This window comes from Ammospiza nelsoni, chromosome 3, assembly GCF_027579445.1.
Source record: "Ammospiza nelsoni isolate bAmmNel1 chromosome 3, bAmmNel1.pri, whole genome shotgun sequence".
In the NCBI taxonomy this organism is placed as follows: Eukaryota; Metazoa; Chordata; class Aves; order Passeriformes; family Passerellidae; genus Ammospiza; species Ammospiza nelsoni.
Genome location: NC_080635.1, coordinates 15567315 through 15590108, shown reverse-complemented (window position 1 = coordinate 15590108; position 22794 = coordinate 15567315). Strand labels below are relative to the sequence as shown.

Here is a 22794-nt window from a genome sequence, read left to right as displayed (position 1 = left end):
GGCCGGCAGCGCTCCGGGCTTTCTCCGCATCCCCCCTCGCCCCCGCTGCGCCTGGCCGGGCCGGGAGCTCACCGGAGGTGCCGGGGGGACAATTTTGGGTTGTACCGGGACAATGCGGGGCCAGCCCCGCGCGGGGAGCAGGGCTGGCGGAGCCCCGTGCCCCGGCCGGGTCCCCGCCACCGGATAGCAGGGATACTTGTCATATTTGCGGTCGGGGCGCGCTGGCACCCGCCTTTGTGCCGGCCTGGCGCTCCCCGGGGAAGCCGCGGCGGCGGCGGGGGCCGGGGCACGCGTGGGCAGCGCGGGGAGCCGGAGCGGGGGAGGAGGAGGAGGAGGAGAAGGGGGAGGAGGAGGAGCAGGAGCAGCGGCCGCAGCCGCGGGGGTTGGGGGGGCGGGGGAGGAAGGCCGGGGCCGAGGCGGAGCTTTGACGCGGGCCGGAGGGTGAGGAGCTCGCCGGAGCCGCCCCTGTCGTCAGTGCTGGCGGCAAGTACTGGGAGCCGGGGCTGGTGGTGCCTCCTCCTTCTCCTCCTTCCTCTCCTCCTCCTCCATTGTATAATGCTGCGTGATCGCAGCCGCCGGGGCAGAGCGGAGGCTTAAATCCTCACGCCGCCTGCTCCTGCCTCCTCCTCCTCTTTTCCTCCTCCTCCTCCTTTCCTCCTCCTCCGCATCCCACCCGGCCCCTCCCCGGAGCGGCGCGGCGAGGAGCGACATATGGAGCTGCTCTAGGGCGAGAGTTTCCGACCTCCCCCTCTCCATGCTTTAGTTCTCAGGTGGAGCTGCATGTGGTGAGTGGGGCTGGGGGGCTGCGGGGCATCGGGGAGGGGGGGCAGGCGGCGGCAACACTCCTCCACCCCCTCTGGCTTCGCGAGTCATCGGGGCTTGTTTTATCTCTACCTTTAAATTGGTGCCCGGGCAGAGGAGCCCGGGGCGGGGATCCTCCCCCTCTCCTCCGGGGAGGGTGGGGGGGTTCGTGCTGAGATGAGCAGAGGAGGGAGAGCGGCGAAGTTGACCTTAAAATACGCCCCCTCCCCCGCCGGTGCGGGGGGATCCCGAGCCGAAGCAGGTGCGGGTGGCTGGAATGTACTTTCCTGTCGAGGTGGCTGTGGCGGCCCCGGTAGCGCGGCCGCTTGTGCTCCCCGGAGCCGGGCTCCCTCCGACGCCAGGAAAGCCGCGGCACCCCGGTAAGTTCGGTGTGCGCCCCGCAGCCCCTGGAGCCGGGGGCTGCAGCCCGGCTCCGTTCTCCCAGCAAGAGCGGGGGATTCAGGAACGCCGAGAAGTGCGTGCTGTAGTGCCGGGGGAGCTGAAAGGGCCTGGGGGAGACTTTCACTCCGCTGTAGCAAAGCTGACATATGGCTGGGCAGGACCCGGCTGGCCCCGCTGCCCGGCCCTTTTCAGGGGTTGGTGTTAGGGCTGGGGATTAGCCTGTCTTTTCCTGAGCAATAGCGCGCATGGGTCTTCCTTAGGAGCACCGCCAGCGCGGAGAGGCAGAGGCGTCTGGGGGGGATTTTGTGAGTAAGGTGGTGCATCTTTTGGAAGCGACGGCAGAAATGTATATTTATTAGGATTTTCTTCGGGGTGGATGAACACTTGAAGAAAAATCCTTTTCCGGTGCCACTTTGATTTGGAGCGTTGGCTGCTTTACTCACATCAGGATCTGGAAAAATAAGTTATTCCTAAGCATGAAAATAGAAGTACAGTTACCTGCTGTCATTTCTTGCATTTTGTGAAACACAGCTGGAAAAGCCAGGGCCACTTTAGTTGGAAATCTATGGAGAGGCTTGTGTGCTGTCCAGTGGGCCCCTCGGTGGCTGATTTACAGCTGTGGGTCAGCTACTGGTGTAAAATAAAGCGAACCTGCCCATTTTATCTCCATCCGGGGGAAAAAGGCTGTCAGCTTCTTCAGCCGAACTTCAGTGCAGCACGCCAGAGCTGTTGCATGTGGCAGCGTGTGCTCAGACACATCCGAGGCTCTCGGGAGCAGGGAAATCCAGGCTTTTTCATCTGGTGCCTGGTGCAGTCATCAGGGTGACTCTGCTGCCGTCAGTGAGTGCTGGATTTTGCCGCTCTAGAATGCACTATTGCTCAAACAGCGGTGGGAGAGGGCTTGGCTGCCCCAAACACCAGTTTTATATTTGTGTCTCTCAAATGAGTGAGCACTTGCAATGTGTGTGAGTTCAAACAACGCTTTCTAGCTTTTTTCATTCTGATCATTTTAGGCATGCATCTGCACGAGTGAAGGTTCCTGTGTCTTATGGACATCTCACAGGGTACAAAATTGACAGAGGCACTTCAGTTTGCATCTAAGGGCACAGGAAGCTTTCACATGGTAAAACAAACTATAAAAATGAATTCTGTTTTCAAATGATTGCTGTAGAAATTAGCCAACTGATTTAGCAGGGTAAATTGAAAGTAGCCCTTTCTGGCTGAAGTTAAAATGCATGCCTTTGACATAATAGGATGGCATCTTTGGACTGTGATTTAACATCATGAGCCAGGTGATGGCAGAGAGAGGAGGAGGATTAGGAGTTTGTGCTGCTGGACAGGTATCCAGGAGCGTGTCCTTCGGAATACTTCCATTGTTCAGGCAAGTATTGCAGCATCCAATGTAACAGCTCTAGATATTCCTCCTCTCGTGACTGATCCTGCTTCCATTTAAGTTGGTAGCAGCAGCCACCCACTCCTTTTCTGCAGGAACTGGATTGGACTGCTGAACAAACGAAGCTAGACTTTGTGCATATTAAAATGCTGCTTTGATTTTTGTGTCACGCTGATTTCTTTTTCTCTGAAGCTGATTGGAAACAAACAAAAAGAAACTTGATAGCCATAGGTCCCTCAGGTTTTGTCTTAAAGAGCATTAAATACATCTCTAGGTGCTGATTTATTAAGAGTTGTAATTGTGTTCCTTTATACACCTGCTCTTTTTTAATGGGAAAGATGAAATAAAGATTTTCACAGGGGAAATAATGACATAAATATACCAAGTGCTCAAATTGTCTGCCTGAGAGGCATCAAGGACTTTGAGATAATGTCCTAATAGCAAGGAAGCACTCAAACTTCATATTCAAAATTTATTTTTTTAGCTTCCATGAAGTACAGCAGATTTTATGCAGTATCTAGTTTGAAGGATTTTGCCATCATTCACACAAGCTGCTTTTTGTTTTTCAATAAATATTTCATTGGGAAAACATTTTTTTTTAGGAACTCTGACTTTTTTCACACTGATGTAAAGCACTCTTGGCACAGTTCATCTCTGGCAGTGCTAACACTAGACAGATGATCCAAAGTATTTGTGACTATTTTTGCTTTTATGTAACATCTTAAAAGTGTAATCTGTCAAACAGGGAGAAGGCAGTACTTTGAAAGTGCGAGTAGTCTTCTGGTGATCTACTTCTCATAAGGGCCAGGTAGCAAGAGAGACACCTCCTTTTAGCTCAGCTCTGTAGTGTAACTGGCTCACAAGGAGACAGCTCCAGTTGCAGTGGTTCCTAAATATGCGCACGAATCAGTGCCAGAAATAGCAGCTTTCAGTTACCAAGTCCAAAGATCAGGAGTGTTTCAAAGGAGAGAGCAAGGTCCAGCTTCAGTGTAAGCAGGTTGGCACTGAGCAGAGATCTTTAGTCTTGATGAATCTTTTGCTAATTAGTGGTTTGTGGAAGATGAAATTTGCCAATCTGAGCACAGTGCTCATTTTCTTCAGGGGTGTATAATTGCATGTTTTCTGTCACTTCTTTTGATTTCTAAACTTTCATCAGTCAGAGGAACTGCTGTCATGAAGAGGTGCCTGTTTTCTGTAAATGGAGAGAGACTCTCAACACGCGTTAATTCTTTAATTCTTTTATAAACAGAGTCAATTTTTGTGTTTGCTGTAGTGGAGGCTTCAGGTTTGTTCAGCATTACCAATGCAAACACTATAACAAAAATAAGATAACAATGCTCGGCTGTTCAACACGAGTGGGGAAGGCAAGGCCCGTGAATGCTGTGCTAACGCTGCTCCTGGGTGTGCTGAAGTGTAGCCCAATCTGAGGTCCAAAGCAAACGTGTGGCTGGGAGGCAGCAGAGGTTTAGTGGGAGAAACAGGCTTGTGTGTGTCACAGCAGGGTCCTGCCCTGTCTCTTGGCTGTGTGGGTGTTAAACTCTGTGTCACTGTGCAGAGCACAAACTGCACTGCCACCACGTCTGCGTCCCCGATGGCTCCTGGTGAGCCTGTCAGATGCTGGCTGTCATTGCTGAGTGGCCAGGAGGAGCTGCGAAGATGTGCTGGCTGGGACATTCCTGCAGCACAAAGGGGATTTTCGGGGTGGGGAAGGCCTGATGCGAAGGGCATTTCCAAGGGAGAGCTGGGGCAGTCTCCAGGGGTGATGGGTGCAGCCTCAGAGCCTTCAGAATGGGCTTTAAGCTCTCACTGGGGGTGGGAAGGCTTGAAAGGACTGAAGAAACTGTCAAGTCACCAGAGAGCAAGTTTTTGTTTTTCATGTGTCCCTTCTTTGAGGGTGGAGGCTCATCTAGCTCAGGTGAGACAGCAACCACCACCACATCAGAGTGACACTGGATTCAGGCTGCTGCAGTGAAATTAAAACCATGCTCAGAGCCCTGCATTAGGCGAGGTCAGACCACTGCTCTTCAAGTGAGGGGCCACGTTTGGTACCCTCCTCAGCTTGGTGCATAGAATCAGAGGTGTTGCCATAGAACGTCTGAAGTTCCCAACCTGTACAACATGATCAGTGTTTTGAGTACCATTGGTTTTAAATTTCTTCTTAATATCACAAATTTCACCTTAATATCACCCTGGAATTGAGTTTTAAGTGGCATCGAATGGCATGACTCTCTGTGTAATTGTTAGGAGCCGAAACCTGTTTACTTTGCTTGCACACCAGTAAGGTGTGAAAGCAAAGTAAGCAGTTTGTTTTCAGTGAAGTTATAATAAAAATTGAATACTTGGTATAGCATACAGAGAGAAGAGTTCAAACATGGGTTGTTTTCTTTTAATGTCATTTTGAAAACTGGGTAGTATATGGAAGTAGCAGAAAAAAGAAGTTCCCTTTTTCAAGGAGTCCTGAATTGGTGGAAAGATCTAAACTTGCCCTAATACTTCCTCAGATGTAACAATTAAAACTGTTTTTCTTGATCCCAGATTTTCCACCCTGGAAACCCTTGTACTGTTTGAGCCACACTCACCTTTAATGGAAATGTGACAAGCATTGGCTGTTTTCATACAGTTTCTTATAGTAGCCTGTAATATTAGTGTTAAGAAGCCCTCCTGTTGTGCCAGGCAGGCAATAAGGTTGAGTGAACTGTGCTATAGCAAGAACCACCCATGATTGGAGGTAAACTATGCGGATATATGTTGGGGTGGAGGTTGAAAGGAGCGTGGAGGGCATATTTGAAGCAGACTGTGCAACTGCTATAGCAGGTCTGACTAGTTTGAGATGCCTAAAGGCAGCTTTGTCTTCACTTCAGGTAGCTGCAAAATGAAGTTTTAAGTCCTAATTCAGAAGTACATCATCATCTTCCGGTGCCTCCACAAACTTTACTTTTCATGTGTTTTTACAGGCACTCTTTCTCCCTTGGAAAAAAGCCTTTAGTAGGTACACATCCACGTGCATGCATATAATTTGCATATTTTTCAAATATGCATTTCATCAAGATAGGAGACTAGCGTTTGTGTGCAAACCACAGTGTTTTTTTTTGAACAGTGGTGGTTACATTTTGCTTTCTCACTGCTCTGTGGGCCTTGTGTGAGACAAGCCACTCTATTTCAGCACTTTAGGCACGGCCTGATTTGCTGTGGGCCAGGTCTCATGCCTGCTCCTGGCCCTGTGTCGGAGCAGTGCCTTCAGCTTCAGGAGCCTGTGCTGTGGTCACAGGGATTTTGGCCAGGATACTCACTCCCATGTTGGCTGTCCCAGGGTCCAATAACCTGCTTGGGTTACTCTGCTGGGACCTGGCTCCCCCTTTCCCCCTCCTGTTCCATCTGCTTGGTGAAATTGGCTCTTCTGAACAACCCTTCCACTTTCCTTCCCTAACTAAAGTGTTCCACAAATAGCTTGTGAATGAATAGAAGAGAGAGAATATTTTCTCTGTGAGTGACACACAGTGTCAAGCTTCCTGTCGCTGCTCTGCTTCCCCTTGCTGGCAGGGGCACACACGTGGTGTGTGTGTGCTTGGATGAGGACTTTAATTGTGGGGAAAATCAGTATAATACTATCATGGGTGAGGTGAGTGGGTTGTGCCTGACTGAATATGAAATAAAGTTTCAGATATTTCATTTCCTGAGCTGTTCTCCTTCTGTATTTTCCACTCCTGATCTCCAAATTTTCTAAACTAAATTTTAGTTTGTGGTTAAGTTTCTTTCTTATGTGTAATTAACCTGTCCTAAACGTGCTTCAAAATACAGACTTAATACAGACACGTGTTGTCAAAAGATGCTGTTAAAAGGGTGCTTCCATATAAATTTAAATTATTTACTTGAAAATGTCTAAATTACTCCACATAGAAGAGACATGGGTCCCATGGTGGCTGTTTTAAAGAACATTTCTTCAGTGTAGTAGTTTTTGTTGTGAAATGAAGCAGGTGCAACGAAAAATGGAATCTCTTTTGTCTCTAACTCATAGCTATTACAGGTTGAGAATAGCTCAAGGTTGGCCAAAGTTCCCTTTAGTCAGTTTTCAGAAGGATCCTTTGTAGCACATGGAAACACATGTTTTATTTCAACAAATGCATGAGCTTTAGTGCACTGGACTGAAAGGGCAGCAGTTAGCATCTTCTCCAACATCATTTAACACCATCTGAGCAAACTTTCTTGTCAAATTTAAACTATGTTTTAAAAATTTGTTTTGTTTTCACTGGTGGGGGAGAAATGTCCAACAGCTTTTTCACCTCTTTAAGAGAAGCTTGCAGGGTGAGTGGATTCTTTTTCATAGAATGTATTTGTTTGCACGGTTGTGTTCCTTTTATTTACGTAAAAATGTTGAAAAAAACTCATGTGCTGTTTAAGCTACTTCAAAAAATGCCAGGGAAACACCTTTATTTTCTCCTAATTCTCAGTAGTGCAAAACTGGTTAGCAAATAAAATTTGCAGGCCAGAAACTAAAATGACTTGTCATTGCTGGGATTTGTATGGTGCATTTGTAGCATATATTTATTCAGAGGATTTTTTTTTTCCTTTCTCCTCTTCTTCTCTCCTGCCATTTGCTGCTTTTCAGTTTGACTGTGATAATTTATTCAACACTGTTTTCAGAGCAATAACCTACTTTTTGGCAAACCATTCAGTTCTTTCAATAGTGTGGGGGTCTCCCCCACCATGTGTTTATTAAGGGTCTATGACAAGGGGGAAAAACAAGGTATCTTTGGGGAGAAGATGCTACGATAGGATTCAAACAAAGTAATTATACATAGGTGAGAAAAACTCCCTTATTATACACGAAGGGGTCTCGTCTCTCACGGGTGCACACACACAATTCTCATTAACCTTTGCAGGAATTGCACAGGTCCAGTGGAGATGGGTGTGCAGTGCTCAGTCCCTGCACACACTAAAAATAAAAGGCAGCCCGTGCCACGTGCGTGCCAATAGAGATGTCGTGTACAACACAACACAACAGCGCCGTCATCCATTGTTCTGTGTGCAGGGGAGGAGGGGTGCGCAGCCAGCCTGGCTGTTTCATCATTCTCCCTTAGAGCTGACCAGCAGCATCTTGTCATTACAGGTGTGTAATTTTAGCAGTGAAAAGGGAGTGTGTGTGTGTGTGTGTGTGTGTGTGTGTTTCTCAGCCTGTGTCACTTTCTGGTAGCTGTTCTAGGTCTTTCAGATGATTGTTTTGAATTTCATTTACAAGCGAGGTGTCTCTTTTTAGACAGCACTTGAGCTGTGCCGGTGCCTGCTGGCTCTGCAGTGGGAAGGAATGGAAGGCAGTCTTTGCTGAACTGGGCCCTGGAGCACTACACAGCCATCTTAATTGCTGCTGTTCCACCTCTTGAGGAGATGGCTCTGGTTCTCCCAGCATGGAGTTGTGTGCACCAGCTCCAGCGTGGCTCCTTGCTCACTGACATGGGAATTCATGGTGTTGTGGTGCTGCCTGTGGGACCAGCATCTCCTGCTTCCATGCAAGGAGGCCCAGAGTGCAGCACTTGGGGGAAGAAACAGTGGTGAGGAGCAGGAAGAGCTGCTGGGCTGATCCCAGGGTGAGCTTGTGTGTAGAAGCCCTTGCATTGGGTGCCATGCACCCATATTTTTTGGGTGCCAACAAGCACAGTCTGCTGAATAATCAGCTAATCCCATAGTAAAGTCAGGGGATCTGGCCCAGTGCTGTGCCTGGTTTGCTTTACTGCAGCTCTGGTTTCCTGCTGCTGATGCCCAGGTGTGTAAAGCAGCTCCTGGTCCTTCAGCAGATTGCTGAGCCCGTGTGTTCACAGCACAGTAGAACTCAATTCGCACTTGGTAGGCCTGGCTGCTTTTTTAACACTGACACATGGGGACCCAAATTTCAAAACAGCTTCAGCCTGGCTCTTTTTGGTGTCTCTCTGAAGCACAGAGCCCAGGTAAGCTGACCCCCAGGGAAGGAGGCTCCTGGTGGTGGCTCAGACACTGTTGTGAGCAGACCGTGTGTGCAGCTATCCTGGGAAAGGATGTAGTGGAGATTTGGCACAGAGGTGACCTGAGATAAGGGCAGCTTTCCCATCTCCTGGAAAATCTCTCTCCCCTCAGTAGGTAGCTCTAACAAAGCATCTCCTGGTGGTGGGAAGGGGGGACTGCTCCACCCTGATCTGGTGGTTAGTGGTCAGCAGGGCCAGGCCAGTGAAGGGCTGTGGCAGGGTTGGCAGTCATGGACAGTGTAATTCCTAAAGCTTTCAGTTAAGGATGAGACCAAAAAAGGGCAGGCTGGGGGCTTGTTTGCATCTTCTGGGCACTGTTTTATAAGGAAGCACACAGGAAGTCCTGTCTGAAGCACAGCATGTGAGGATTGACATTTTGGCTTTGAGATCTTTGAGTCAGAAATCAGTTTCTGCTGGGCAATCCAAACCTGTTCTGCTTTTTTCCAGTAAAGACTACTGCCTGCCTGTATGTAAATGTTAAATAAATGCTTTTCAACCCTGGTGTGTTACCCTGGTATATTCTCCCTCTTGCTTTGCACTGAAGAGGAGTTGTCAGAGTTGCACAGGGCTTTTGCTCTTGCCTTCAGCCTCACAGTGGTTTGCAGTGTGCCTTGCTGGCTTTCCATGCTCAGAACCTGTGCAGTCTTGTCCACCTTCTGGTTCTGCCAGGGCAGCCTTTAATGCTTTAACAAGCTAACAAGTGCTCCTCTGATTTAAACTTGCATTAACTTCTGCTACCCTGATAGAATTCCTAATATTATAAACACCCTTAATAACATGGCTGTAATCTAGAAAACCTGCTGTCCTTTTTCCAAACAATTACTTAATGAGGCAGTAATTTATTCTAAGCTATATTTATTGGAGCCCATTCCAGCTTTATCAGACGTACTCTGGTTGGATGTGTGCAGTTAGTCAAAAACATTAAAACTGCTCCACTTCTTCCAGGGGAACATGTTACATTTAGCAAACTGACAGCATTAGAAACTGTTTCCAATTTAATAGAAGCATATGTTTCCTGCAAGGCTTAACACGCTGCAGAGTCAGAGATTGCCTTCCACTGCGGCTTTGCCTTTTTTTAGCGTGGTGAAAAGGAGCTGCAAACTGAAGGCAGAAGTGGAGTTTGTGTTTCTGGTTGTTTTGCAGAGATCCTTCTAGCAGGGCTTCGGCAGGCTGCAAGTTTAAGAAACTCTCAAGAAAGTGGTGTGGGCGGTGCACACAGAGCTCTCGCTCCAAATGCAGTTTCTGATCATGAACAAACAGCGAGAGCTCGCTTTGCCCTCTGGGCCTCAAATAGTACAGTATGCAACAAGGGAGAGCAGGCAAGGCACGAGGATGGAAACAGTAGGATCAGATTACAGTTTCAAAATATCGCTGGAACACGTTGGCTGGCGTTACACTATTGACTGGCTTTATAATTGCATTGCTTATTTGCTAGGGAAGGCTTCACCTTACTCTCTGATTAACGTGGGCACTCCTTCGGGGACCTGGGGACTCCGGGCTCTGAGTATCAAAGGCAAACCCCGTGAGACCTGCACAACTTCAGATGCTTTTCAAATGAGAGTCTGAGCTTCTTCTGTTGTCTCCTGTTTGCCAGACGTTTCCTTACACAGCCCCTATTGAAGTTCTACTTAGAATAGCCTCTAACAGTCACCCACTATGGTTTTCCTTCTTATTTTGGTTTTAACTGGAGAGCAGAAAAGACCCCTGTCACTCAGCTTGCTAGCTGCTCCTTGCTCAGTCTTCACTCTGTGTGAAGTGCCTAAAGCAGGGGGCTAAGGCTGTGTTTCTGTAGGGAGAGAGAAGCTGCCTGTCTTGCTAAATGCAGCAATGGGGTGCTGAGGAGCTTTACTTGCTTCTCTGTTTCTTCTGGAAGAGCTGAGGTTTACCCATCCACCACAGGAGACGGGGAAGAGTTAGGTCCCTGTAAAATATGTGTGAGAAAAACCTGCCACTTAGAATTACTGCTGGCACTGACAGCCTTGCAGTGAAGGCTTGCAAACCTAAAAACAATCCCCTGTACTCTCTGGAAGCAGAGAGCTGCCCAGGAGGCCAATTTTTTTATATACTCTAAAGGAGAGTTTTGTAAGTGCTTATTAAACCTCACTCAGTTAAAAAAAAAAAAATTAAAAAGGGCAGCCGGAATGAATGTAAAATGTGTCAGGGAAAACAAACCTTGTAAATACAGAATGTCTGAGCACTGGCCTGGAGAGGACAGAAACCCCTGCACAGCTCCATTCCCCCTACCTTTCTTCGGGGCTTGTGGGATTTGTTTCCTAGCTCACATGTGGCATGAGACACAGTTCTTACCAGGCAGCGTTGTCAGGAGTCCTCTTTAGCCAGGCAACATGGATGCAGTACACTCCAATATGTAAAAAAGCATCAGATCCCGAGAAAGCAGCCTTGTGAGGGAAAAAAAAAATAAATTAAAGAACACTCCCCCCCTCCCCCAGCCGCCATCCGGGCCGGCCGGTTCACACCCTGCAGGCAGCTGCAGCACAGCACAGGCAGCGGGGCCGTGCAGCTCCGCATGGAACAGGCTGTCCCAGCTCGGGGATGCTGCCGTGCCAGGCTTTAAACACTCCGGTGTCAGCAGATGAAATCCCCAAGGAGGGGCCATTTCCACCCAGCTCTGGCTGCTGCCTGTGAAAGTCCGTGTTGCTCGTTCGCTCCAGCCCTGCAGTTAAACCTCGACACCTGGGCTGCTCAGCTTTCCCCCTTGTTTTGAGCGGGGCTGGGAGAACCTGCCAGGTTTATACTGGCCTTCCCTCTGCTTTTCCTTTGTAACTCTGAATGGGAGGAGGGTGCCAGTGCTCTCAGATGTCTGCCTTCCACCTGCTGGGGCAGGTTTGCTATACTTTGCCAGGATCCCACGGGCCAAGGAGCATCCTGTAGTGGGTGAGCCCATGGTCCTGCCCCAAGGGGTCTTCTACAGATGTGTCCATTCCCTCTCTCTGCTGTGGCCTTGGGGATGTGGACACGGGGACAGGGAGAGAGAGGTTTACTGGTTTGCCTCCCTAGCTCTAGGGGACAGATACTTTGAAGTTGTGGAGACTGGTTACAAGTTCAGGTGGTCCCTCAGGCTGGGTCCTGCAGCACTGAAATACCTCACAGCAGCTCAACCTGCCTCTGTTAGCGCAGAGGGTCTTGCCAGATGAACACAGTTGGCATAAAAGGCCTTTTTATTTTGGTCCTGCAGCTTTCTGTGCCAAATCCTCATTCTGCTGAAGTCAGTGACAAAACACCCATTGACTACCATTGAGCCAGGATACAACCAATGGACCCCTCAAGGATGAGGAGTGAAGGATGGAGGAGAGGAAAATTGTATTTCATGTGCCAGAAGTGACACAGAAAGCACTTCCATAATTCACTGGGTAGGTTCTTTGAGAAAACCTGGTGAGGGTCACTTACATCTGAGGTTTGTGAACTTAGGGGAATGAAGTGTACAAATTCAGTGCTCTCATTGCACTCTGGAGGCTCTTACGGGGGAGCTTTGGTGTTGTGGGGTTTTGTTGGGTTTTTCCATGCACATGTGTGAAGTAGCATTTTATTTTAATTCCCCCAAGTTGCCTTTTTCTTTCTCTCTCCTTTTTTACCCCCCTGTGGTTTGAATTGCCTAAGACTTCAGAAGGTAGCTGGTCCTGCTTTAAACTCCTCTTCTCGCACAACCCCTGTGGTTCACACCTGTGTTTCGGTGTTCAGCTGCCTGGAGGGGAATGGTTGCCTGTGGACTCAGGGATTTTGATGCTTTTACCTTTTTGAGCAACATGATGTTTGTTCTAAAAGTAACCTCAACTCTAATAAGCTAATTATTTATAATTTATAATAAGCTGTTCATCCTCAACACTGACAGAGGGGGTGGCGTAAATCCGTGAGTAGAAATGTGACTTCTTAAAAACCCTTTTCTGCTGTTTCTCTTGATGTTCAGTTCCTCCTTCTTTTTTTCTTTATTCTCCTTCCTGTCTGTCTCGATGAGCAGGGAGGGCCTAGTGGATTGTGGAATTGATTTCCAAGATGAGTTTTCGGTCTTGAGAGGTATTTTAAACTTAATTGTTAAAAGTCTTTGAGAATTAAAATTACAGGGTTTTTGTTGAGCAAAATCACTTTTCCTCTCAGTTTTTACACATCTGGTGCTTTTCTATGCCAAAGTGCCGATTATTGAAGACTTCAGAAATAATCTGGCAGTGTTGAAGTGTCCAAAGCACAATCAATAAACACAGTGCTCCTCTCACAGTCTACACGTACCTCTGTCCTCCGGAGAGCAAAGGATTCATCATCACTGGGTGGGCTCAGAGACGCAGGCATTGCATGAGCTCTTCTGTCTTTCATCGCTGAGGGCTGACTCCAGAGAACCTTCCACTCCCGGCTGATTATCTCTTCCACTGAGCCCCAACTGCTTTTTCTCCCAGCTCTGTCTGAAGAGCATGCAGAGCCAATAAAAGGAAGCTAAATGACACACAAACGAGGAAAAAAAATATACTACTTTTGTTTTTCAATTAAGAAAAGACAGCTCCCAAACAATGCTAGGGTTTCTCTGGCGCTGAGGCGCGTGCAATCGCCCTAAATGGGCAAAAAAGCAAGCAGTATCTTTGCCAGCAACAATGGTCTAGCTTTTGGTTCTGGGTCTTCCAGAGCTGGAGCCAACTGGTAGATAATATTGGGGAAGATCTCCAAGTAACTCCCCCTGCCCCAATCTCCAGAAAGATGCAGCTTTTCCATTGTCTTTCTTCAGCTTTCTGCTTCCACATACCTAAGAAACATTGAAAACTCACTTGCAGACCAAAATCCTGCAACACCCTTTATTACAACAGCAGCAACAACAACAAAGTGGCGTCCAGTCTCAACTCTTAACATCCAGCCTCAAAATTGTGTTTAGCAAATGGGTGAAAGTGCAGCAGAATTACATCTGGCTGAAGTTGCTGCTCGGGCAAAATAGATGCATGAAAGACCTTCCATGAGCATTACCCTTTATTTCTGCCTGTGCAATGCCACGTTTGGATGGGTTGGTGTTGTCTGGCTGCCCTTGTCACAGCTGTATGGCTTGGTTGGACAGCTCTCTTTTGACACCTGGGATGGTGCGGGTTTGTCTCTTTTTGTACTGATCTTTGGTCAAGCTGATCTTTTAAGTTTGGCATTTTCATTTTCCCAGCAGGAGGTTTGGCTGAAAAGGCTAGAAGCAAAGTTATTGAGATGAACAGAATTGATTGAGATCAAATGCTGATATTGTACAGCATCCTTTTTTTTTTAATGTTATTCTTTATCTTAAGACATACAACACTGATCCCTTTAATGCAGGCATGAAAGTGATTGGTTGAAGGAGGGAAGAGATGGTTTGAACTGTAAAGAACAAGCAGACAACATTGTCTTAAGCTTTGATGGTCAGACACTATGAAATTCCTTTTTGAAGAGCCAGAGGAAGACTTGCAAGCCCCCCAGCATGTCTGATTTTACCAACTCTATCAGTTGGTCTAAGAAGATATCACCTCCTTGCTTTGCTTGGCATGAATGAAGTGATTTATGGAAACTGGAGGAAAACATTCTTTACAATTCCTATTGGCATGCCAGAGGAGAAGAGGATAAAATAAAACTTTATAAAGCCAGGAGTCTAGCAGTGCTTATTTGAGCCCTCTCCTTGGTGGAATAAAGCCTCCATGCTTATGCTGACATCCTGCTTTGGTGCTTTAGGGGTTAAACCCTCTTCAGAGAGTATTAGTGGGGAAAAAGGAAACTGAAAGCTGTGCTGAAAAGCTAGTAGGTGAGCCTGGGAGTTGCCTGATCTATTTTATCTTTTAAAAGGGCAAGCTCTGAATCAAGCTACAATGAAGATGGAGTGAGATGTGAAAGCTTAACAGTCACACATACAGGAAATCTTGAATGATCTCTGAGCTTCCTGGAAAATGACGTAGTGAGGTTATCATAGTATTTACTCAGTGATGATCCCACAGTTCTTACTGATCAGCTTTAAATAAGTGTTCACTACCAGCACCTCAGTCTTGGGTGGAAATGGGCTCAGTTGGGTTTGTTGGAAATGCTTGGCAGCGTCACCTGGCAATGATGAATAACTGAGCACAGGGAATGGAGCCTGGGCTGTTTTCTTTATCATGGGGGAAAAGGTTTGCTTTGTACAGGGAATGTTTTTATACATTCCTGGCAGAGGCTGACAAACTTCAAACTCATCTAGTCCCAAAGCCATTTAAAAATGTCTTCTTTAAATAGAGCATTGTAGAAGGAGCACTGCTATATCTTCAGGTCAGAGTCTGTCTTTTTTCAGGGGGAGGAGATAGCAGGAAGGGATGGAAAGCTGCTCATCTCCTCCTAACCCCATGCTGCTTTAAAAACGTGCTGGAATTGAGCAGGGTTTTTAATTCTTGCTAACCCCATCCTCCCTTTCTTGCTCTTATCTGTCTGAAGTGAAAGGAAGCGTGTCTGCTGTGAACACTGGCACAGCAAAGCCCCCCGCTCGCCCCCCAGACCCATGTGAGCAGTTCCAGAGCAGTCCATGAAGTGACACTAGGGAGCAGAGAAAAGCCAGACTTCGGCAGCAGTGCTAAATTTCAGAGGTTTTGTTCGCCCGAGATTCCAGGCGCAGGAATTGCTGGTAGCTGGCCAAGCAGCTTGGATGGCAGCCTACCTGTTCCTCAGCTCTGCTCAGCCTGCTCCCTCCCCCCCCCCCCCCCCTTTCTTTTTTTAATTGCATAATATGCTAGAAAATTATCTGGATTTGGGACTTATTTTTAACCAGAAGAGGCTCGCTTCACCCGATCTGGTTTTCAATTTACCGCCCAGCAAATGCTCTCTGAAGCTCTTGTAGCACTGAAACCCTGACTTCTTTAGCCTCCTCTTCTGCTTTCCAAGGGTCTCTTTGCTCTTAAATGTTGGTCAGTCATTTTTGGTGATGTTAAACTGTGTTGTCTGTCTGCTGAACTGGTGTGCGACCATCAAACTGTGTTAGACCTGCCTGGTGCAGTTGTTTCGCAGGCACTAACCCTACTGGGCGGATTGGGAATTGTATTCAAATAAGGAAGGCAAATTTTGTCTCCTAGATGATAGCTGCATAATGTGAGAAGGGGTCTGGAGTAAAAATCTGTATGGCCATTGCAACTTCTTTCTGGATACCTGTGGCTAGAAAGCCTCTTCCACTTTTTTGGGAGGGTTTTTAGGTTTTTGTAGGTTTTTTTTTCTCTTTAAGCAACGCAGACTTCTTCATGCCAGAAGAATTTGTTAAACAGAGGGAAGGATACAAGAATGAACAGGGAGCTCCTTGTGATCATATTAAAAGAGTGAGCGGGTTAGAGCTCCAGCACCTCACCATTCTACCTGAGAAAATGAGGGAGCATAATGCCAGGTCATGGTACTGCCACAGCACAGCAACTCCTTCATTCCTCTGCGTTTGGGGGGGATCCTGGTGTCACAAAAATAATGGTGACAAAATGACGTTGGGACTGTGCTGTGTAGAGGAGCATTTCCAGGCACTCTGAAACATCCTGGAAGAGATGGCACTGGGGACTGAACTGCCCTACTTAATCTTAGCTCAGAAATTATTTATAATATGGGGCAAGTTTGGTAAAATCCCCTTTGTTTCCTTCAAAATCTGCCATCTGACCAGCAGCAGAGTGTAGCGCAGAGAGTGGTCTTGGGGATTAGAGTAAAAGACTTAACAGATCATCTTCCTCTGCTGTAATTTATCTAATTCTGAGTATAATAACTGCATTTCCTGCTGTGGTACTTTAGTCCTTAGGCTATCAGCTAAATAAACCCATATGTGTATATCCTGGTGTACCAAAGGGCTGATCTCCCAACCTCACTGGGGAAGTTTCTCTCAACACACAATTGCTTGAGCCTCACTTCCCTTCCCCCGTGAACACACTTTTCAATAAAAAGAGGAAATTCATTGTGAGAACTTCAGTGCTTTACATTTGTATTCCCAGGCATAGCACTGCCTCAGTCAGGGAATGTAAGGAAACGTTCAGTACAGTGCCTGTGGCTCGTGCTCCTATGGACAGGTATTTGCTTAATGTAAGGAAGAGGAAATTTGCTGCCAGGCATGCCAGATCTTGACTATTATAGAAGCTGTCTGAATTCCTGCTTGGAATTCACCAGCACAGCCATGCCTAAACATGGTTGGACCAGAGCCCTGTGTTAGGGTGGCTGCTGCTTGCCCATCACGCTGCTGTGGGCCAAGGCTGACTTACTGATGGGGACAGATGTGTACCTGCCTTGCTGCCTTCATCAGTGTCCTCTCTTCCCTTGCAGATATATGTTGGGGAAAGGAGGAAAGCGGAAGTTTGACGAGCATGAAGATGGGCTGGAAGGCAAAGTGGTGTCTCCCACTGACGGTCCCTCTAAGGTGTCTTACACCTTACAGCGTCAGACTATCTTCAACATTTCCCTTATGAAACTTTATAACCACAGGCCATTAACCGAGCCAAGCTTGCAAAAGACAGTTTTAATTAACAACATGTTGAGGCGAATCCAGGAAGAACTCAAACAAGAAGGCAGCTTGAGGCCCATGTTTGTGGGCGCTTCGCAGCCTGCCGACCCTCTCAGCGACAACTTCCGCGAGGCGCAGCCGGCCTTCAGCCACCTGGCCTCGCCGCCCCTGCTCCCCGCCGACCTGGTAAGCACTATGCCCCTGGAGTCCTGCCTCACCCCGGCCTCTCTGCTCGAGGACGACACTTTTTGCACTTCCCCGGCTGTCCAGCACGATGGTCCGACGAAGCCACCACCTCCTGCTCTCCAGCCAGTAAAGGACAGCTTCTCCTCAGCCTTGGATGAAATCGAGGAGCTTTGTCCAGCACCTACCTCCGCAGAGGCAGTAGCAGCTGAGCCGGCAGCCGACGACTCGAAAGCCCAGCCCAGCGAGTCCAACATCCACAAGCCCGAGGGCCTCCCGGAGAGCAGAACGGCTGAATCCAAACTCATGGACCCCCTGCCTGGCAACTTTGAGATAACAGCTTCCACAGGTTTCCTCACAGACTTGACCCTGGATGACATTCTGTTCGCTGACATTGATACGTCCATGTATGATTTTGACCCCTGCACGTCTGCCACGGGGGCTGCCTCAAAAATGGCTCCTGTCTCAGCAGATGAGCTCCTAAAAACTCTTGCTCCGTACAGCAGTCAGCCAGTAACTCCAAATCAGCCTTTCAAAATGGATCTCACAGAACTGGATCACATCATGGAGGTGCTTGTTGGGTCTTAAAAACATTAGAAATATATCAACTTTTTTTGGTCTTTTTTCTTTCTTTTTTTTTTTTTTTTTAATTTTAAGTACCAGTATATACACTTGGTAGTATTTCCATAGTCCCTCCCAGCCCCGATTCACAGCACTGTGCATGCATCCTTGCTTGCCTTTTTTGAAAAGAAAAGGATCACACTAGTTTTTGCTTCGAGCAGAGTTGGAGTGCCTTCATCCATGTATGACCACTTCTAATGTATTTTTTTTAAAGTGGTTCCTCAAGGAAGACCGAATATCCTGGTATAGGAAAGAATACGTATTGTAGACAATGTTATGTTATTACAAAAAAAAAAAAGAAAAAAAGGAAAAAAAAAGGTAAAAGCTAAGCACAAGGATTATGTTGGGGAAAGCTGTAAATTGCATGTGCATACTTGTCTATTTTTTCTATAAGTTTTATTGCAAGAGGTAAAAAATTTTATTATTTAGATAATCTCAATACCATTTTAGCCCTGTATAGGTTGACTTTAGCAATTCAGCCTTTTGGAGGCATTAACCTGCTCCTCTTTAAGTGTTGCATTTACATGGCTGTTTAGAAACTGCTGCCCAAATTTATTTTATATTTTTGTACAGATTCTGCAGTTTATGGTATTGTTTTTTCTAAAAACAAATGCTGTTTATACACACAAAAAATAGCTATTTTGATAGGATTTGCTCACATAGTTCCTGCATAATTCAGATGTACAAGAACCACTTGTACTTTTATACAGAGTTGTAATGTTTTATATGTGTATGGTGCAAAGAGAAAATTGGATCAAATAAGCCTGCAGTCGGTTTCCCTGAATGCAAACAAAAAAAAAAGTGCTTTAAGAAAGGGCTGGGAGCTGCTTCTGCCGGAGTTTCACAAGTGTTTGCTCCCTGCTGTACCCACTGCGCACTACTGTGATTCCTGAAACTTAGAGCCATGTCCTTTCCAACACGTATGTGAAGCAGTTGGCAGGAAACAGTTGTGGAACTTCACCCCGGAGCTCCTGAGCGCTGCCGTGGCCGCAGCTCCCGCCCGCCCCACGTGGAGCCTTAACCCGGCGGAGATCGGCACCTGCTGACCCAGAGCTCCTGGCAATGGTGAGGGGAGCCCGGAGAGCCAGCCAGGCTCCCGTGGCGCTCCCTGACTGACGGCGCGGGGCTGGGAGCGTCCGCTCGCCCTTTCTTGGAGCATTTCTCCTCCCCTCTCCCACCTCACTGTGCTAAGTGCTGAAAAAGGCAGCTTCAGTATTACTGCAGTGAAGCTCATCTCGTACCTGCACTGGATGGACTTGCTTCAATATCCATTGCTGTCGAAACTGGAGCCAGTCGTGTGACATCACTTAGCATCTCGTATAGAGCTGGGTTCTTGTATCAACTGCGTTACCTGCTTTACACTTTATAGACCCGTTTTACAAGGAATATACAGACACAGCTTTCTATGCATGGTCCCCTCCCCCGTAACACCTGAGAAGTCTTCTTACTGCACCAATAGCTGTTTTTTTTTCCTGAGTTCGTTGTGGTGTACATTTAATTTAAAAAGAAAAAAATGTTTGCAATGTATCATGCCTATTGCTGAAGTTGCTATGGCATTTTAGTTTTCCAATGGTACTTTAGTTGTTGAGTGCCGGTTACAACCTGTATTGTTGACATGCCTATGGCTTCTTTAGGAATAACTTTTATATTTATTTAAGAAATTTTAAATTATGTTTTACGTCATTTGGCAATATTCAGTCAGTTCTGCTCCCTTCTTGTCATGGATGAAATTGGGTCTTGCCTGCCTTTTGAGGAGGCGGCTTTTTGTAAATTGGCACTTTAAAGCAGGCCATATATAGGTATTAGTATATAGATAGATGTAACATAGATATGCACACAGACACAGGATGAGAGCAAATACATTTTTGCAATGAAGGAACTCCTAATGGAAATGAAATGCATCATGTACAGCTGCGAAAGGCGCTTCTGGCTCCCAGCTCATCTGTCAGGGAGAGACAGGGCTGGGGAGGAGGGGGGCACTGGCCCAGGGGGTGGGTTTGCTTTCTTCTTTTCCCAAGCTGAGCTCCGTGAAGCACTGGGGTGCTGATGGATCTGCAGTCACTACACAGACTAAAGAGAAAGGAGGTTATGCTTCAACGGAGAACCACTGACCAAGTGTAGCGTTAGGGACCAGGGGAAGGGAGGGCAGGGAGGGAGGGACAGCTCCAGCTCCACCCAGCCCTTGTTCCACAGCAGTCCTCAGTCCTTGCAGGAGAACCCACAGCCTTTCTGTCCCTGCACCTCGAGTACCTGGGAACACAATGCTGCACAAACCTGGAACAGCACCAGGCTCGGTAACTTGCAGGCACTTGCCTTACCATGGTTAAAAACTGGTTTGCAGGGTGCTGGAGCCATCTGTTTTTTGGGATTACTTAAGTATTTACGCCTGCATAAATATCACCTGCTAGGCAAAAGCTCCCATCAGTGCCCTTCTCAGAGACCTGTGCTGTTCAGGGGAGTCAGCTGAAGGGAAGTTTTTGTACCCAGAGAGCAGGAGCTGAGCTCTAAATCCAGCCTGCCGCTTGGGCAGTGTCTGTGGCTCCTTGGTGCTGAAGCACATGTCCTGGGGCAGAATCCCTGCAGGAATCCCACAGGACAGAAACCTACTTGATTTGTGGGACTCAGCAGAAGGTTGGGAAGGCTGCTGCAGGCCTGGGTCGAAGGGCTGAGCTGTGGCTTTCCCCCTGCCCAGTCACTGAGTGTCTCCAGCTGGGCCTGTGCTGTGGTCCCAACAGCAGCCAAGCATGGAATTTCTCTGAGACCTACACCAGGGATGGAGATTGACATTAACGTGCAATGAAGTGACAAGATGGGAGCAGAATAAGAGGGCTTTGGATTTGAAGTGGTTTTTTTTTCTTAAATTATTTATTCTTTTTTTTTTTTTTTTTTCTGTAAATATATTTATTTTATTGTGAAGCTAACAACATCTGGATTGTAACATGTACAGAATGTATGGTAGGAATGTATCCTCTTGTAGGAATGTAAATCTGTATGAAAAAGGGTATGGGAGCCAGATTCAGAAAGAATTAATTGAGTTCCAGTCAGGATATGCATGGATCACAAGATTATTTTTTTCCTACACTCTTTTTCTAATATGGGTCTGGTTGTTTGAAATATGCAAAAAAAGGTATGGAGGAGGGACAGGGTTATGTTCAAAATTAGTTCTAATCAGGCTCCCACCCCCCAGTGGCTGCTTGAGAGGGGCCTCCCTTGGCATGCTACTGGAATTTGCCACTGAAGGCAGCAGCAAATGCAGTCATCTCCATCGTGCTGGCCTGGGAAAGGTTTAGAAAAGATGTTTTCTTCCCTTATTTTTCAAACACGCATGGGAGGCCCAGCAGAACTCCCTGGGGCCAGGTGCCCTGGAAGGGGCAGGGTGTTCCCCAGGAGTTGTGCCGGAGCTGGGGCCGGGCAGGATCTCCCGTCCCGTGCAGCCCAAAGCCCGGCTCTGTGTCCGGCCAGCCGGGCCCAGGGCTCCGCACTCCCTCCGGAGCCTGGGAGCCAGGGAAGGGGAGCATCCCTGCTGGAGAGAGCGCCTCGGTCTGTGCGGGCACCGCCTGCAGCCCCCGGACAGCAACGCCGCCAGGAGCCACCACTCACTGCCAGAAGAAATTCGGATTTCCTCAACGCCGTGTGGTAAGAGCCTGGGTTATTTAAAAATGATGCTTTTGAATCCAAAGTTTACACTTTATTACTATTAAATTGAGTATATAGCAATGGGTCCTGTCTGACAAATGGTTTAATTCATTCTGGCATGTTTTGAACTTTTTGTTCTTGTTACAGGGTTTCTTTTGGTTTGGTTTTGTTCTTTTTTTTCCTCCCCCAACCCCCCCAATCAGGCTTCAGTATCCTGCTTCTGTGCAAGTTGCTTTCAATATTCTATTAATTAACGAGACTGAACATTTTAAAATAAATTAGTTATTTTTAAGCACTTTTTTCTTTTTCTGAAAATAAGCCTAATGCAAGTTCTGGAACCTCTTTAAAAACACAAATTGCAGATAAAATCCCAACCTCAACTCCTATCTAGTTCTGAGCATATTCCATACTAGTGCCTGCAAAGGCCAAGATTCTGGAAAAGGTGTAAATAGTGTGACATGTTCAGTGCATGGTTGTTTGAACAGGGCTTGTTATTGTCAAAAAAAAAAAAAAAAAGAAAAAAAGAAAAAAAGGAAAAAAATAGAAAAAAAAGAAAAAAGGCTGTATTTCCCCTTCCCCTCCCACAGACCTTAGAGCTGTGCCTTTTCTATGCAATATTACAGACATCTGAAACCAGATTACTGTATTCACATGTAGGTATGGGCTGTAATCAAAAAAACAATTGGACAAATGTACATGGAAATCAGCAGTCTTACTTTTGTAGTTTTATATTATACAATAAACAATTAAAATAAATTCTGGCTTTGTTCTTTCCCTCCACGGAGGAGGGCAGTCAGGGCAAGAAGACAAGATCCCATGAGGGCTGCAGGAGGAGGGGAGGGAGGTGCTCGTCCGCGGCAGGTGGCGAGGGACAGGGGCGGGACAGCGCGCTGTGACCCCGCTCCGCCTGACAGAACAAGGGAACCTCGCCCTGTGCGGGGCCGCTCCTGCAGGGAGCGGGGCTTTTGTCCTGCCCGGCACACAGAGGTGCCCGTGGTGGCCCTTCCTGGCCCGCGTGTGCCGAGGGATGCTCGGGGCTGGAGCGGCTCCCCAGGAGCGGGACCTGCCCGCTGCCAAAGCACGGAATGCCCCGTCCTTCGGGCCATCAAATCCCAGCAGGCAACATCTGATACCTTAACCCACCGCTTCGTTTATCAGCGCCCTCCTCCCTCCCCGCTCCCCCAGGTGCCCGGTGTTTGCTTTCAGGGCCAGTCCGGAGGGAGATCTCGGCCCTGCCTTTGGCTCCCCTCAGCCTCTTGCAGCCCGGATCTCGGCCCTGCCTTTGGCTCCCTCAGCCTCTTGCAGCCCGGATCTCGGCCCTGCCTTTGGCTCCCTCA

The 22794-nt window shown here is 47.5% G+C and overlaps 1 protein-coding gene across 4 annotated transcripts in view; it reads left to right on the top strand.

The window, feature by feature from the left end:
- The window catches only part of SERTAD2 (SERTA domain containing 2), a 78716-nt gene extending 56503 nt beyond the window's left edge, over positions 1–22213 (top strand). For 2 of the 4 annotated variants that reach the window (XM_059468628.1, XM_059468632.1), the window contains one exon: positions 16840–22213. In XM_059468628.1, the coding sequence (XP_059324611.1) occupies positions 16844–17788 (945 nt within the window). In that variant the 5' untranslated portion in view covers positions 16840–16843 and the 3' untranslated portion in view covers positions 17789–22213. Of the gene's footprint in view, positions 1–683; positions 786–11849; positions 11961–16839 lie in introns of those variants that run through there. The other 2 variants (XM_059468630.1, XM_059468631.1) reach the window with 2 other exon arrangements.
- Positions 22214–22794: the final 581 nt, after the last annotated feature.